The sequence below is a fragment of the Schistosoma mansoni genome, chromosome 2, assembly GCF_000237925.1.
Source record: "Schistosoma mansoni strain Puerto Rico chromosome 2, complete genome".
NCBI classification, from domain to species: Eukaryota; Metazoa; Platyhelminthes; class Trematoda; order Strigeidida; family Schistosomatidae; genus Schistosoma; species Schistosoma mansoni.
In genome coordinates, this window is record NC_031496.1 from 14054885 (window position 1) to 14070271 (window position 15387).

At 31.4% G+C, this 15387-nt stretch overlaps 1 protein-coding gene across 1 annotated transcript in view; it reads right to left on the reverse strand.

The window, feature by feature from the left end:
- Positions 1 to 15387, reverse strand: part of Smp_148410 (hypothetical protein) — a gene marked incomplete at both ends in the record, with an annotated part of 69447 nt that overhangs the window by 41589 nt on the left and 12471 nt on the right. Inside the window, 4 exons of the mRNA XM_018795777.1 lie at positions 1125 to 1628; positions 2339 to 2428; positions 7644 to 7807; positions 13119 to 13365. Coding sequence (XP_018650055.1) covers positions 1125 to 1628; positions 2339 to 2428; positions 7644 to 7807; positions 13119 to 13365 — 1005 coding nt within the window. The remainder of the gene's footprint in view (positions 1 to 1124; positions 1629 to 2338; positions 2429 to 7643; positions 7808 to 13118; positions 13366 to 15387) is intronic.

A 15387-nucleotide genomic window follows, 5' to 3' on the forward strand; every position in this document is an offset into this window, starting at 1 on the left:
TAGCCAATGGTCTCTTTTTATATTTTCAGTCATCCACACATTCATGAACACACGTAGAAACAGGAAGAGAGATAAGCTTTATAAAACATTATATTAAGTTAAACAGAACAAGAATGATAATAATATCGCATTATTTTTCTATAACTTTTTCTCTTCTCATCAATTGATTTAAACTGCTGAGCTTACCTTGTGGGTAGAATCAGTAGTAAAATAGCCCCAATTATTAAACTACTTCAAACAAGGGAATATTGCATAGCTATTTAGCTTTAGTATGGAACTTCTTAACAGTAATGACTTTCATCTACAAACTAAACCCATCTCCACTGAACCTCTCCATCACTACAACAAATTTATTGTTAAATTTCTATGTTTATCTAATACCTTACAGGCTAGTTTCAATTGTTTCAGCTTCATATATACATACTTATATAACCAATGACATGTTACAATTTTGCTTAGACTAAACAAACATTGACTTTTTGTTGAATTCGAGGCTTATTAATCTTTATCTGGATGAAAAAAAAGCACATTTAGCCAATTGTGAGCTGAGAAAATTCCTCTGAAGGTCAAGAGTGATTAGTGTAAACAAATGTTAAAGAAACTCAGATGACACTTATTTCAATAGAGAATAAAATTACCAAATCAAGCTGTCGAAAGATCATTTCATTGTATTCTAGCGTACTACCAGGAAACTCTTAGAACAAAACACCGTCTTTTACCCCACGAGTTTTCGGAGCTAGTGGTAAGGACTGAGAAACTGATGCAAATCATAAATACCCTACCTCAAGTAATTGTCTTTAAGCTGTGGGGCTGAGCTATCCTACCGACAAACCACTCGATACATCTTGTTTCTTTTTCAGGCATTTTAAAAAGGAATATCTTTTAAGAATGTGAGCAGCCGAAACGTTTCATTTACCAGTATACATCTAACAGCACGACTAAGCCATATAGACATAAAATATGAAAAAAAGGTTGTTTTTTTAATCTTATCTCGCAAGTTCATGTAGAAAAGAAGAATTCAGGATAATCATTTGGAGTCATTTAACATGTACAGTATAATCTTATCATGAAGCACTCGAACAGGACATAAAGTGTAAACCACGCAGCATCAAAGAAGCACTTACAAAAATTAGGTTTGTAGCAGCTTTTCTTAACGCTGGATCATCACCGAATGTAGATTTTGTTTCAGCTAAATATCGTAATGCACTTAATAACGCAGCGAAAACATTAATTTGTACAGCTTCTTGACGTATTGATTTTGTAAGACGAATACATTCAGTAAAATGTTCTAACATTTGTGTACGATGACGAATAGAAACACAAGCAAATAAACGACCAAACAATTCAATTGATGCATCTATTACAGTAACACTAACAGGTATAGGTCCAGTTAATTGTAATGCACAAGATAATGTGGAATTAGTAAAATTTCCAAGATTATGTCCACATGATAAATTATTAGTATTTGAGGTAGAATTAATGCCGTAGAATTTAGAAGTAGTAAAAGTACTATTATTATTTAATAAAATATCTGATGGACCATGAAACAGTGTTCCAGCTGTCGATAATAGATTTTCATCATTTTCATCTTCAGTATTCGATAGATTTGTCACGGTAACATCAGTAGCCTGAAAAAGTAAAGAATCAAAAAATTGTGTATATGCAACAACGAATGTCAATTTATTATTACATATAGTGCTTTTTTATTTATTTGTGATGATACTACTACACATGAGGAAACAGTATCTATATCTGACTCAACAAATAGTTTAGTGTTAAGCTAGACAGAAGCGGTTTTTGTGGATATTATAGTAATTTTAATAGTTGAGATCATGAATCAATTGAAGCTAGACAACCATGGAAAACCTGGAAGCACTGGACGGCCGTTTCGTTCCATTATCTGCACTGCTGAGGAGTCCTAGAATAGGACGAAACGGCCGTCTAGTGCTTCCAGGTTTTCCATGGTGGTCTAGCTTCAATTGACTGATGATCTCAACTATTAAAATATTTTTTGTTATATATTTTCACTCATTGGGATATAACGAAAAAATATATTTATTAAAGTCACCAATATTATCTTCCAATACGAATAGAATTATAAACAAGAGATGATAATTAACAAAAGAAAAATAAATTTTTATTATTCTGCATAGTTACTATTCATGCTTTTAGTTCAAATTCATATAAAAATCGAAAATACACCAAATGCATACAATTATTCAAGTGTTTTGTTGATTTATTTTACCTTTCACTTGACAACAAAAAAATTACTGAGGAGAAAAACGATTGTTAAGATCAGTAATTCTAATGAATAATAAATTATGAAAAAAAGACTTACCAGTAAATTATTAACACCATCATGTAAATATAAATAAGAAGGATCATGTTCTAATGCCCTAGGTGAATTGTTTAATATGGTCGATTGTAACTGTATAGAAAAGAAGGAATAGAAATGGTGCAAAATGATTACAGTACAATAGACGTTTAGATACTGTTCAAATAAACATTTTAACTATAAGTTATATTGTGATTGGTGAATATTATTACGCAAATATTGTTTCAGGGTTCCGTTTTATTGTGATATGAATTTCCTAAGGATCACGTGAACAAATGGTAATCATTAGATCATAACAATATTATGACAAGTTAACAATTTATGATTGGGAGTTGTTTAAGTTTACAATGAATAACACTGAGTTTCTTGTCTAAAATGGATTCATAATGGAAATCAAGATAATTAACGCGATAATTTATTGAGATAATTAAGGAATAGAAAACTAGTAGACTATAGATGATACTAAGTATACTTGCATAAAAGATATTAAAACATTTATATTGAACATACTAAGGATGGTATATTGTTTATCTATCTATGAAACGTACTAAATCTATATATCACTATGATTTTGATCTGTAATTAGGTACTATACACTTAATAAATATTTCTGATACAAAACTATAGATGGTTGTGAAGATGTTTTCTACAAATAAAACATCATGAACGTTCTTTAATAAAAGTAATTAAGATTGAATATTATTTTATTTAGGGAAAAAATACATTTCCGCAGGCAAACCCAGTATACGAATACACCTAGTCTATAATTATGGATAAAGAAAAAGAGAGGGGATTGCCTATGAAATGATGTAATTGTGTTTGCACTAACTCTAGTCCTTACTTTTGATGTAAAATATTAAAAGAGTCGTTTCGAAAAAAGACAAGATGGCGATAAGGAAAGTATAAGATTCCTTTATATTCAATAGTTCTGTCTGAACAACTCTTCTCTATTAACATTTCTGTAAATGTGCTGATGATTGGCGATAGTTCAAAGACAGTTGAATTATCACCAAACAGAAATTAATCAGAAATTCAGTCGTGAAAACCAATAACTTGAAAAGTAATTACCCCAATGAATAACTATTGATAATGTAAATCACTTATCAAATGCAAATATGGTTTTGTAATTGATTCCAAGTTATACCATATATGTGAAGACTTTTGATGCTACCTGGCTGGTTAAACTGATCTACGTGAAGAATGATTCGAACCTGAGCCCTGTTGATTGAACGCTGAATTCTCTAAGCACCAGACTATTTAATCGAAATGATAAGACCTAAAAAAAACCATAATCCACCAAATCCAGGATATATTAGTCAATGGCTTAGTAGTTAAATTATTCAGATTCCAACCGATAAGTTGCATGTTAAGAACCCACTCCACTTACTATAACTGGGGCAGTCAATTAATATAACTGGCCGTCAGACATAGTGTGCCTCGTGGTTGAGTATACTAACCTGTAGCTAATGAGTTGCATTACCAGATATAAAACAAATAGGAATCAGTGACAACAGAAAATAACTGAAGCGAATAATAACAGATTTTGAAAAATTATATTTCATCAAAGGAATAACTATGCTTTTCATGTTTTATCAGATACGCCCACATTATTGATTTAGGTTATAATGTTATTATTTATGATAACGTTACTATCCCTATCATACTAAAATAGTTTTTTTAAAACAAGCTATATGGTCTAATGTAATTCATCTGACTAAATAAATGAAGTTTATATTGAACCTTTTGGGAGTTTGGTAGATAAGAATAATCAGTGTACCTCTTGCAAAGTGACTGACGAAGGACAGTTCAGTGTTTGGTAACCATTAGTAACTCCATGCTCCAAAAGTATAAGAAGAGATAAGTCACTTAAAAATCTTTAAAAGGAACAACTAATTTTCAAGTGAAAATCTACAACAAATTCTCACTATAAATATTAGTAGAGTTGAATATTTAATTTTACCAGAAAAAAAATAGTCTCCCAACAAAATCGACGACAGCAATTCAGCAGGATACATGGCTAAATGAAGGGTAAAAATTCAAATTTTGCGCATTTAAAGTGATATTTCGCTTGTAAATGTGTATTTGCACAAAACTTAACAAATAATGATGCATCCATACGAAGAAAATACTGAATAGGTTACATACTATAAGTTAAATGAAGACAGGTAAAAATCATCTTTCACTCTGTCGTAAAGTGAAGCACGCAAATTACAAGACAGAATTACAAAAAACAGTAACAATAATAATGATAATAATAAGTGAGAAAAAAGTGTCATTTACAACATCACACAGTTATAAGAGTTTTTTACCAACAACTCCTTCAAAATAGAAAAACGGAATATTAATAACATGAAAAATAATTATTGATAACAGTGAATAATACTAGTAATTATAATCATTACAAAAACAGGACAATTTTCGACGTAGTGTTCTGAGTTTGTGAGTTTCATGTTAAGCATTTTATATTCATGTTTCAGACACACACAAAACAATGACGTAAAAAAATCCGGAGAAGTAGGTTAGTGATAGAATAATTAATAACAGGCTCGTTTATAACTGTATCACTATTGGGTTTCATAGTAAAGTTAGAAGAAAAATTCTATATAGAAAAACCTTTTTTAAAGTAAAAAGAACATGACAGAATAAAAAGAAGTGTACGATTGATCGTTGGTTTTTCGGTGACTTTTCTAGTGGAATACAAGCTAATTGATTGACATGATCAACTTTCAATCAATAGGTCTCAGGTTCGACGAAAAGTATCACTAGCCGGTAAAAGTATAATATACTGACGGCTTTGAGCTAACCAACCAGAATAAAGACAACACCTCATGTATGTAGAGTGTATTAATAGATAACATGTATGCTATTATTATTATTAAAGTGAAAATCCGCAACATTTGCCTCTTAAAATGAATGAAATCAATGAAAATATATATTATGAAACCAAAAAGTGAATTTTCTATGGTGCTTAAGCTAAATTACAAAAACATATTGTGTTTAAGTACATGATGCGATTAACTGTATAATACAGAGTGTTTAGTGAAGCTGGGCAATATTCTGTTATTAAATTGTTTTGTATCGTTACTTGTTTTATAACTAGACAGCATTTCCTAGTCGGCTGAAAAGTCGCCCAAAGTCATCGGTATAGTATGCTTCTACGCACTAGCCATTATGAAACTAAAAGGTGTAGCACAAAGTCGAATACATAAGGTTTTATTGGGTAAATGAGTCACGAGACGTTTCTCATGTTATTTGTTGATGTAAATACATAAACATTGGTACAAGGAGGCACCAAATATATATGCGCCACACAAATCAGTTGATTTGTGTGAGGGCTTGGCTACTTCCAGGTAGCCCAAACCAAAGCAGGTGGTTTTCTTAAGGGGTCACACTCGAAGCTTTTGACCTAGAGGTTTAATCCATGAATCAGTGGAGCAACTTTAGGAGATGCAGTCCCCTGGTAGCCAGTGGTCAACGATAAGTTCATACGTCATTTGTTCCTACAGGATCTCGGAGACCATGTGCATCAATGGTTTGGAATCAGTGTTTCCCAACGCCTCCAGGTGGATCCCCCATATCCACTAGCCCGGTTAAGGTGCCGGACATTTGCTTTTCGCCCTCTCAATTTATAAACGACCCTGCCACGAGAAGCAGTGAGTAGGACTTCCCTTGTAGTGGCTTTATACCCGTGGCCATGTGAGAACTCAATTAGAATCCTACTATTTTGGTCGAATATTTCAAATGTTAATGGTAGTTTTAATTCTTTAAAATACTTATTCGCTCGTTTATTGAACATGTTTTCTGAAAGCTATTCAACTGTGGGGGCCAAGTTCAATGGGCGGCCTGCTTAAACATCTGGGCTACCTGTTCCTGTCATCTATATATTTCAACAAGTTATCTAATATTGTTTGTTTTAATACATCATTATGGCTATTAAGCACGCAACCTATTCAGGTGCGTTTCTAAAAACTGTACAACCTTTCGCTGTAAAGGTTACAAAAGGCCTAATCAGAGATATCGTGTTTGCTGGGAACATGCAGCAAAAAGAATATACATTATTCATATGTCGATTGACTGAACTGCTGATATCTAACTGGCGATCACTGGATATTTATCGTCAGGAGCAACGAAGAAATAAGAGACGTAAACATGTTGAAATACTTTATGCTGAGAATTCGATTTTGTACCAAATAATATAATATTGAATAAAGCTAATAATAATAAAAAAATAAATAAAAGTTGGTTTATGGGGAAAATCATGTTTTACCGACTGCATCAACTTAGTATTTTAATCAATCAACTGGACGGTCATAAAACCGTGGTGGGACTCCCAAGAGGTGCAACGTTGTTTAGAAGACTACGTTTTTAGATGTAATAACTATTCGTTATATAACAGCATTTATTATTTCTTAATCATTCAAAAATCAACTAATTACCATATTAATTTTCTTTATTGATTGGCATTACATTGTTGAACCGTAAAAGTTATAAAATACATTGCTCTAAACCCCCTCGACCTGAGGATTCTGTAGATAATGAAAATTCGTAGCAGGAGAAAGACATTTGAATAGATAAATGTGTAGTCAACAAATCTACACACCCGATAAGAGTAGAGGATAAACATTCACTATCCTCTATTGCCAAACATATAATCGAAACAGGCTACAAGATTGATCTTAACTCGGCTTTTGTGGTGTTGTGTTAAAGTGTAAGAGGGCGTATACGAAGGTTTATTGAGGCCTTAGCCATATGAAAATTCAAACCCCCTTTGTGTATTCAAAAACATTTTGCTCTCACCTTAAACCTACCTTGGTAATATTAGCTTATCACTCAGAGTGATTAGGTTTTAAATTGTTTTCGCATTATTATTATTATTATTATTATTATTATTATTATTATTATTATTATTGTCTTCTCTTACCTCCCATTTCCAGTCTAGTTGACCATGTATTTTTATATATGAATGTTCTTAACAAGTATATGTGTGATCAGATTGTTCGAAATGTATTGTACTAATATATCACTTAGTCCTGATAATCGTCGTCTTCTTATTACACTATCGAAATCTACACAACTTAAAACAAGATATAAATGAGGCTATACATAGTGAGATAAGTGGAGGAGATTTCAAGTCTAAAAACCATTGGCTACTGGTTAAAATTACTGAGGCATAATTTTTATCTTTTCAAGTGCTTAGCATGAATTAGAATAAACAAAGCATCGATAAAGTATAAGACGTAAATTAATGGAAAAGTTAAAATTCTGAGTTAAGTTATATGTATACAAAATAATAATTAAACTGACTTACTTGTTCCTCTAATAATCTTTGATCTGTATCTTGTAAGCATGATCCAAGTGTGACACTATCTTCAGAACAACTTAAAGATTTCAATAATGATGTTGTTATATTTGCTATATTATCAGTTAACGTGAATTCAGCTACTAATTCACGTAGAACTGTGCTATAAGAACCTGTAAATAATGTATTAAAAATATTACTATTATTTATCTGAACACATAAAATAGAATTTTATAAACTGTTAGTTCAGCCACACAGTAATAAACAATAATAAGCGGGAAATAGTTCAAAAAATAAACTGATCAAAATTAGGTCAATATTAATGTGAATTCTTTATTTTCTATATAAAAACGAGAGGTCATCATAACACCTATCTATATCATTCATAGTAATGATGATCGTTATTACCTTTTTTCTAAAAAAAAAGGCAATATAAATACTACTGTACATTAGAACTAAAGCCTGACATTTGTATTCAGTTAAGAATATGCAGGTATAAAGATGAATGATAACATGCGCTTATTCACATACTGGATTCAGTAAACATATAAAAATATGCACAATAAACAATAGATTTTTCATAGTTTAGATTAAAAATGGATCTTATTTAGACAATCATTGAAAATGTGAAGATAAGGGAATATAATGGATTATGATTGATCAATATATTTTTTGACATACAATTACATAAATTAATTAGAGAACTATAACAAGCATGATTGTTACCAAGTAGAATTATGAGAATATAGATAACAACATATTACTAGTGATTATCACAGAAGTAGAATAGTTATAAAGGCAAGCAAGACAAAAATTCAGTAGTACATATTTTATACTAAGCAAGAAGAAAGAAAAAAAATTAGCAGACAGATATGTAATGATAATGTAAAGTGTTATTAATGTGTCCGCATGTATACGTGAACCAATTAATGAATATGAAAATAGAAATATTATCGAATTCGAAGCTACTCAAGCAGATCTCATTTGGTGAACCATTGATAGGACAGATTCACGTATATGGTATGATTATAAAAAGGAGAAGGAAATGGGTTCCGTAGTGAAAACTACTAACATTTTTAGCAACTTGAATTGAGTAAAAAACAGAGATGTGTTTACCATTCTATGTTCTCTAGAATAAACCAGCAAATTCTTATTCCAAAGGCTTACAAACAACATCGACTATCAAATTCTAACTCAGTTTTAGTTTGAATAGTCAGATACTTTTAAATGCAGATTAGAGAGCACTTCAAAGATTTAAGTTTAACTATTAACTATCAAAATGTCAACAATCGGAAGATTGACCAAGGATTTCATCTAAGTGGGTTATTATCTTTTAAATGGACTTACTAGGAATGCAGAACCATATTGACAAATAGCATTGAATATTACATAGATACACCACTAAGTTTCAGGTTCTTATGAGCTAAAGCCTATTTGATTTATAGAGAAAAAGCGCTATTGGTTCGAAAATAGTAATGGAGAACAGCGGGAGACACCTCTAATTTTGATGGATAGTTGTGATGGAATTGTACGTAGAACTAATGTTTACTCCATTTCGAATATAAGAGAATACATAATGCCAATTTACAAAGTCTAATTTCAACCTTAAGAAGTTAATATGGAATACATATTTGGATTATTATTTTGAAGTTGTTACTCATTGCTTTATCCAAATTGTTGTAGAATACTTTGTATTTTCTTTTAGTAATAATCATTTTATTTCACATAAATAATTTTTTTAAGGAAAACTGACAAGTTGAGACTCTGTCAAAAAAACTAATCTCTGACATAATTTTTCTGTATAATGAAATAAGGATTTATGTTGCCGTTGTATGTTGACAATCAATAATTAGACTATATATATAAATATATGAAAAAAGATGTGTTAGTGTTACATCATTGGTTTCCAAAAAAAGAAAGGTTCCCATTCTTTCAGAAAATTTAATTAATTGGTTGTTTTAAATAAATTAATATATTAAATTAATATATATCCCAATGAGTAGAAAAATTAGATTTTCTGACGTTTCGTGACTCAGTGTAAGCCACTGAAGAAGTGGCTACCCAATGCTCAATTTATTCAAAATTATCAAATAAAAACTTGGTAATTATACCTATAATTGGGTGTTTATTTCTAAGATAATGAAATATGATGATAATTTTATATTTTATTGTCCTATGAGAATTTTTCACTCACTACTGAATACAAAAAATTACTGGAATAAAAAAATGAGTAAACAAAGCATTATATTATGTGAAAGGTAAATGGAAGTTAAAAATATGAGGCATTCCTAACCAATGGATTAAAAGTATATTGCACACACACAATACGAGACTCGGAAAGGTGGCTCTGATCTTGTGTGTGTATCCGAATTAGCGCGCGACAGATAATAAATGTTATTATTATGACCTTTGTGTTTGTCGCTTTTCTTCATATCTGTCAATTGAACTATTATCTGACCCATAAATTATTTTCTTCCTTACCCCTTGATTAGTACGTCACCTCATTTGTTATTTATTGTCGAATCAATTTATAATGTAATCTTTTCTAGCCTCCTGTAGACATATATTTTCCATATCACTATATATACGAATGTACAGCTTAAGTAAATGATTTCGTCGAAAAGAAAATTTTCTTCGCTGAATTCTCTTTTTCTTATTCAATGACATTATGAGTTATTTTACTTATAATAATAACACATTTTTCTGTTTCTCAACTTCCAACTACAAATAGTTCAGTTGTTATCTGTACACAATGTTGATTTACATTCAGATCATATATAATTACAATTCATCCAGGATCAATCTTTGAATAACCAGGATTTCCTTTGTTAGTGTGAATCCCGAAAGAGAATGTAACATTATAACTATACCTTTTCTACAATTCCCTACTAACTAGAATGGAAAATTTTATCCTTTACAAGTGATTGCTGTTATTCAAACAAAAACTAACACAATCACACACACAAACAATAGGTTATCCAACACTGAGTTACTTTAAAAAGCACTTACATTAAGAAACTACGGTCGAAATGCTTGAAATTTATTATATTAACTTAAAAATCGAGGCATTTTGACTGCAGCCTTGTTTCAAGGTTAGTTTATATACAAAAAACCAAGATAATACAGTATGATCACGCATAACTTCGTGATTTCCAATAATGCTGGGATTTACATCTCATCAGATTCATGAAGAAACTAAGTATGACAATTTGACGAGCATTTGAGAGATGGTTATCAGCACGATCCAATAGAAACAAACACTGATGAGACTATTCAGATGGAATATTTACTACTAAATGCCATGACTTATAGAATACCTAACCAATTGTAGTCTTAATGTTAAATTGTCCATTATCTTGAGTGATATAAAACGTGTAATAGGTAGAGTCAGATAAAATTAAGCATACAGTTCGTAATAATTGAATAAAATAATTTAGCTAAATAGTCGAGCGAGTACTGATTTGCTAATAAGCTATAATTAACATTCAATATTTGACGATCAACAATAATACTTAAACCTTTATTATCGGATAGAGATTCAGGCCAGTGATCAAATGACCTCAATAAATAAACCACAGTATCAAATATAATTCTAAATGGCTGAACTTTATGATCCTAAACAAAAGTGGTAGTGATAAGAAGCAGATACATAGGTATGAATGATGTTTTTTGCTAAACCATGTTTACTTCAATTTATATATATATATATATATATATATATATATATATATATATATATATATAGCATGAGAGAGAACGAGATGAATAAATACACATTTGCATGCAATATATTACTTTGATAGCTATTGCATAACCAACCATATGATGCTTCTTGCAATAGTGTTTATATGAACATTAACATGTCTAGTGAAAACCAAATAAACTAATTAGCATAAACAGAAAACACATTGAACGAAATCAATAGATCAGTAATTAAACAAGACGAATGCAAATAATAAGCAAGAAAGAATAAAATCAAGTTATATAGATGCATACGTGTATTTTATTTTACCTTGTTGACTAAGGCTTGTTTGCCACAAATGATGTATAAATGCTAATCCACAAAATCAATAGAAAGTAATACTTTTATTGATACTGATCCCAAAAGATATATATATATATATATATATATATATATATATATATATATATATATATATATATATATACTTACAATTGATTGATTACTGAGTAGTGAAAAGTGTCGCATTCGTCTAATCATCTGAGTTGATTGAATTCTATCGACCAAACTTCAGTATCCTCACTAGTATAAGCGACTCGACATTGTGTGTAGTATTTTGAGATGTTAAGAGGCTGGAGACAGTCAGCTGGAAACAGTGAACCTAGGTTTCTTGTTAGTTGGCACTCGTCAGAAGCCTGAAGAGCTCACTGGCAACATTTCAGATTGTGAAGCCGGGTGACGAGTAGTAGGATACCACTGAGAGCATCAGGTCTCTCAAGATTGTAAAGAGACCTTGCTGACGAGTGTCAACAACTTGCAAGAAATGCAGAACTACGGTTTCTTATCAGGCACCTCCAACAACTTAACATATATATATATCCTTTTATTACTTGCTTATCCGAGTGATTATTTCTGTTTAGCGTATTCTTTTAGCAAGGTTTCCTTCTACGAGATAAGGTTGATGACCCCATCCCAAACCTCCTCCTCTACCCAAACTTGGGACCAGTAGTAACTCTAGAAGTGCTCCAAGAGAAGTTGTTTCCTTTAATGAGGTGTCCAGAAAATGTCTTAGATATTGTAAGACAGACTATATGTTAACTTTAACCAAAATCATTATGGAATTTTGTTGACAATCAATCTTGCTTTATTTCAATAGTAGGTAAGGTTATGTACCAGTGTACATGCAATCATGTCGGTGATTATAACCCAAAACACTTATGATCAATTAACATTTTATGAATCAGAGTTTCACAGGGTTGTAAACTCTACCAATTAACATGAAAATCATGTGTCTATGCTATCGATTATTAATAATAAAATTTGCTTAATAATTAAATTAAATTGAACGAATGAGGAATGAGCTTTAAAAATTAAAGATAACATAATAAGGATGGTAGGTTGCAGGAATACAGACGAAACAGTGAAAAGGATCTTAGATTAACAACAAAGTAAGAAAAAATTAATAGGTAGATCATCAACCTTTTCTGAACACATAAACACACACTGGCACGGCTGCTGGTGTACTTGAGTCGAGTACGACACAAGTACCGATTCGGTTTCCAACTATGATACTCCTAGGAAATTTACCACCATTTATTGCAATATTCATATGCATGGTCATTACATATGTGACATATTGAATAAATCAATTAGCAAATACTACCGTCAGCCAATAACCCATTAGCAAGTTAATTGTAATTCGAAAATGATGGGATATATAATTAGACAAGCAAAAAGTATTTTCTATTAATCACTATTTTCTATAATCATAATAATGTACTAAAAATAATTAGTCAACTTACTAGTGTATGCTGTAGACGGTAATAAAAGTAAAATTCGATAAAGTCGTAATCGAATAAAACCAGTTATTATTTTTAAGTGATTTCCATAAATTCGAACAATATCATTCATTTGTCCAAGCATATTTAATGAACATTCAATAAGCGGTAAAAGACGATGAATTATATCTTCAGTAAGTAATTGTGGTGAACAATATTCTAAAAAGCTTTGTATAGAGCATAATGCACCCGATCTAGATTCCAGCATGATCTACAATATTGAAGTTGAGGCAGGAGGACAGTAGATAGAAAGTGAAAGAGAGAGACGACGAAGTAATAAGTAAAGACATTTAACAAAAATATTAAGTGGCTGGAAGTAGTCGACAAGAAATCCAGTATTGACTTAGATTTCGTGCTAGTGAGTGCTTGTCAATAAGGTATGTTAACTTGGGAGGAACTAATGCTCCTATTCGCATGCGACCGTACATCAGTTAGCTTCACAGTCTGAGATGTTACTACTAAACTATTTGGGCAGCAACTGAGCTCCCGTAGGCCGGTAATATTTACAAATGATTGATTATAGAGTGGTGACTAATGTTATATTTGTCTAATTTTTTGGTGCTGATCAAACTCGATCCATAAAAGATAAGAAATAAAGTAGGTAGAAAAGAACGGTGAAAAGCACCTACAAAAATAGAATTCACCTAACAATACTGATATAACGAGATTTAACTCATAAAAATAGATCAGTTTGAAATTGCTGTACAAAGACAATCATCAAAATCACAAACACGAACAATTAATATGAAAACATTAACCAGATCAATGCTCATGACTACATATGAAGTACAATTGATTTACGACTAATGCAATAGTCTATTCCGCCCAAATGATTTTTTTCCTATCGAATCTTAGTATGAAGTCTAGTTTTGATGTTATCTAATAATTTTGGTTTATCAGTTGGAAAGAAAGAAACAATTAAAATTTATCTAAAAAATCATTTCAGAATATATGAGAGAAAAGATTTATTTACTCAAAAGGAAAAGCGATGGTTAACTAGTCAATAGTATAACAAATAAAGTAGAAACATTTGGACAGTTTCCACAATCTGAGATGAGAACGACATACATCTAGATGAATTTCTATTATGAAATTCTAGTATGGTTTCCTTAGTAAAATGAGTTATTTAAATTGCCCTGTATGATCTACTCTCAATGATAAAGCCGGAAAACACTAGCGTAGAAACTATACCATACATCTTACTCAGTGATTTGAGCAGTTAGCGTATTTTCAGCTCCCCAAATGGCATCATTCTTAATCCAAATTATGCAAACCTTCCAAAAAAGAGTTGCTTTAATTGTAAGCATCAAGAGTCTGTCCACTTACCAGGACAAATTTTCATTCATTCAAACAAGTTAGATACTTCTGAGAATCGATATAATCATAGCATATTGCTTCAAATGAGCGCACCCAGAAAACAAATATGAAACAAATGTTCAGTATCTAAAACATAGTACAATTTAGTTAGGGATTGACGTAACCGGTGGCTTACAACAAAGCTATATTATAACTTCATTTTGCATTGTTTATTTGAATCTTCCCATTGATGTTTAGGACTGCGATTGACCAGTCTCTTGTTGGCATATGTGCTCCCTTTGCGTACTGCCTCGATATTGCCTTGAGCCACAAGCATTACAAGCAAAGATGGATGATGGCTAGCGATGGAATCCATGACACGTTTCGTCCTGTTTGGGACTCGTCAGCCGGATGTACCTGCATCCCAGAGTTGATCTTCACTCTAGGAGTAAGTGGGTAACGCGATAGCGTTTGAAGCGAACCATATTGAGTCCGAATCCTGGAGTAAACATCAACTCTGGGATGCAAGTGCATCGAGCTGACGGGTCCCAAACAGGACAAAACGCGCGTCCTGCATTCCACCGCTAGCCACCATCTATCTTTGCTTATATATATTATACAGCTGTGCAATTGCAGAATAAATATTTCTGTCAATTAATTTACTTTTCTAATTTATAGATATTTAATCGAATCAAAAAAAGACTAGCCACCCCAATGAATTCTAGGATAAATGTATGTAGAAACAAACACACACGCACACACAGAATGTACAAAAATTGTACAACACTCAGAACAACCAACATACCATAGAGAAGTAGACGAAAGTAGAGACAATTTAAATAAACAGATAAAATTGCCAATCAATTTTAAACAAAGTTAATTTTTAAAAAGAGAATTACATTGTCAATTAAATTTAACTCATCATATTATTTTTATT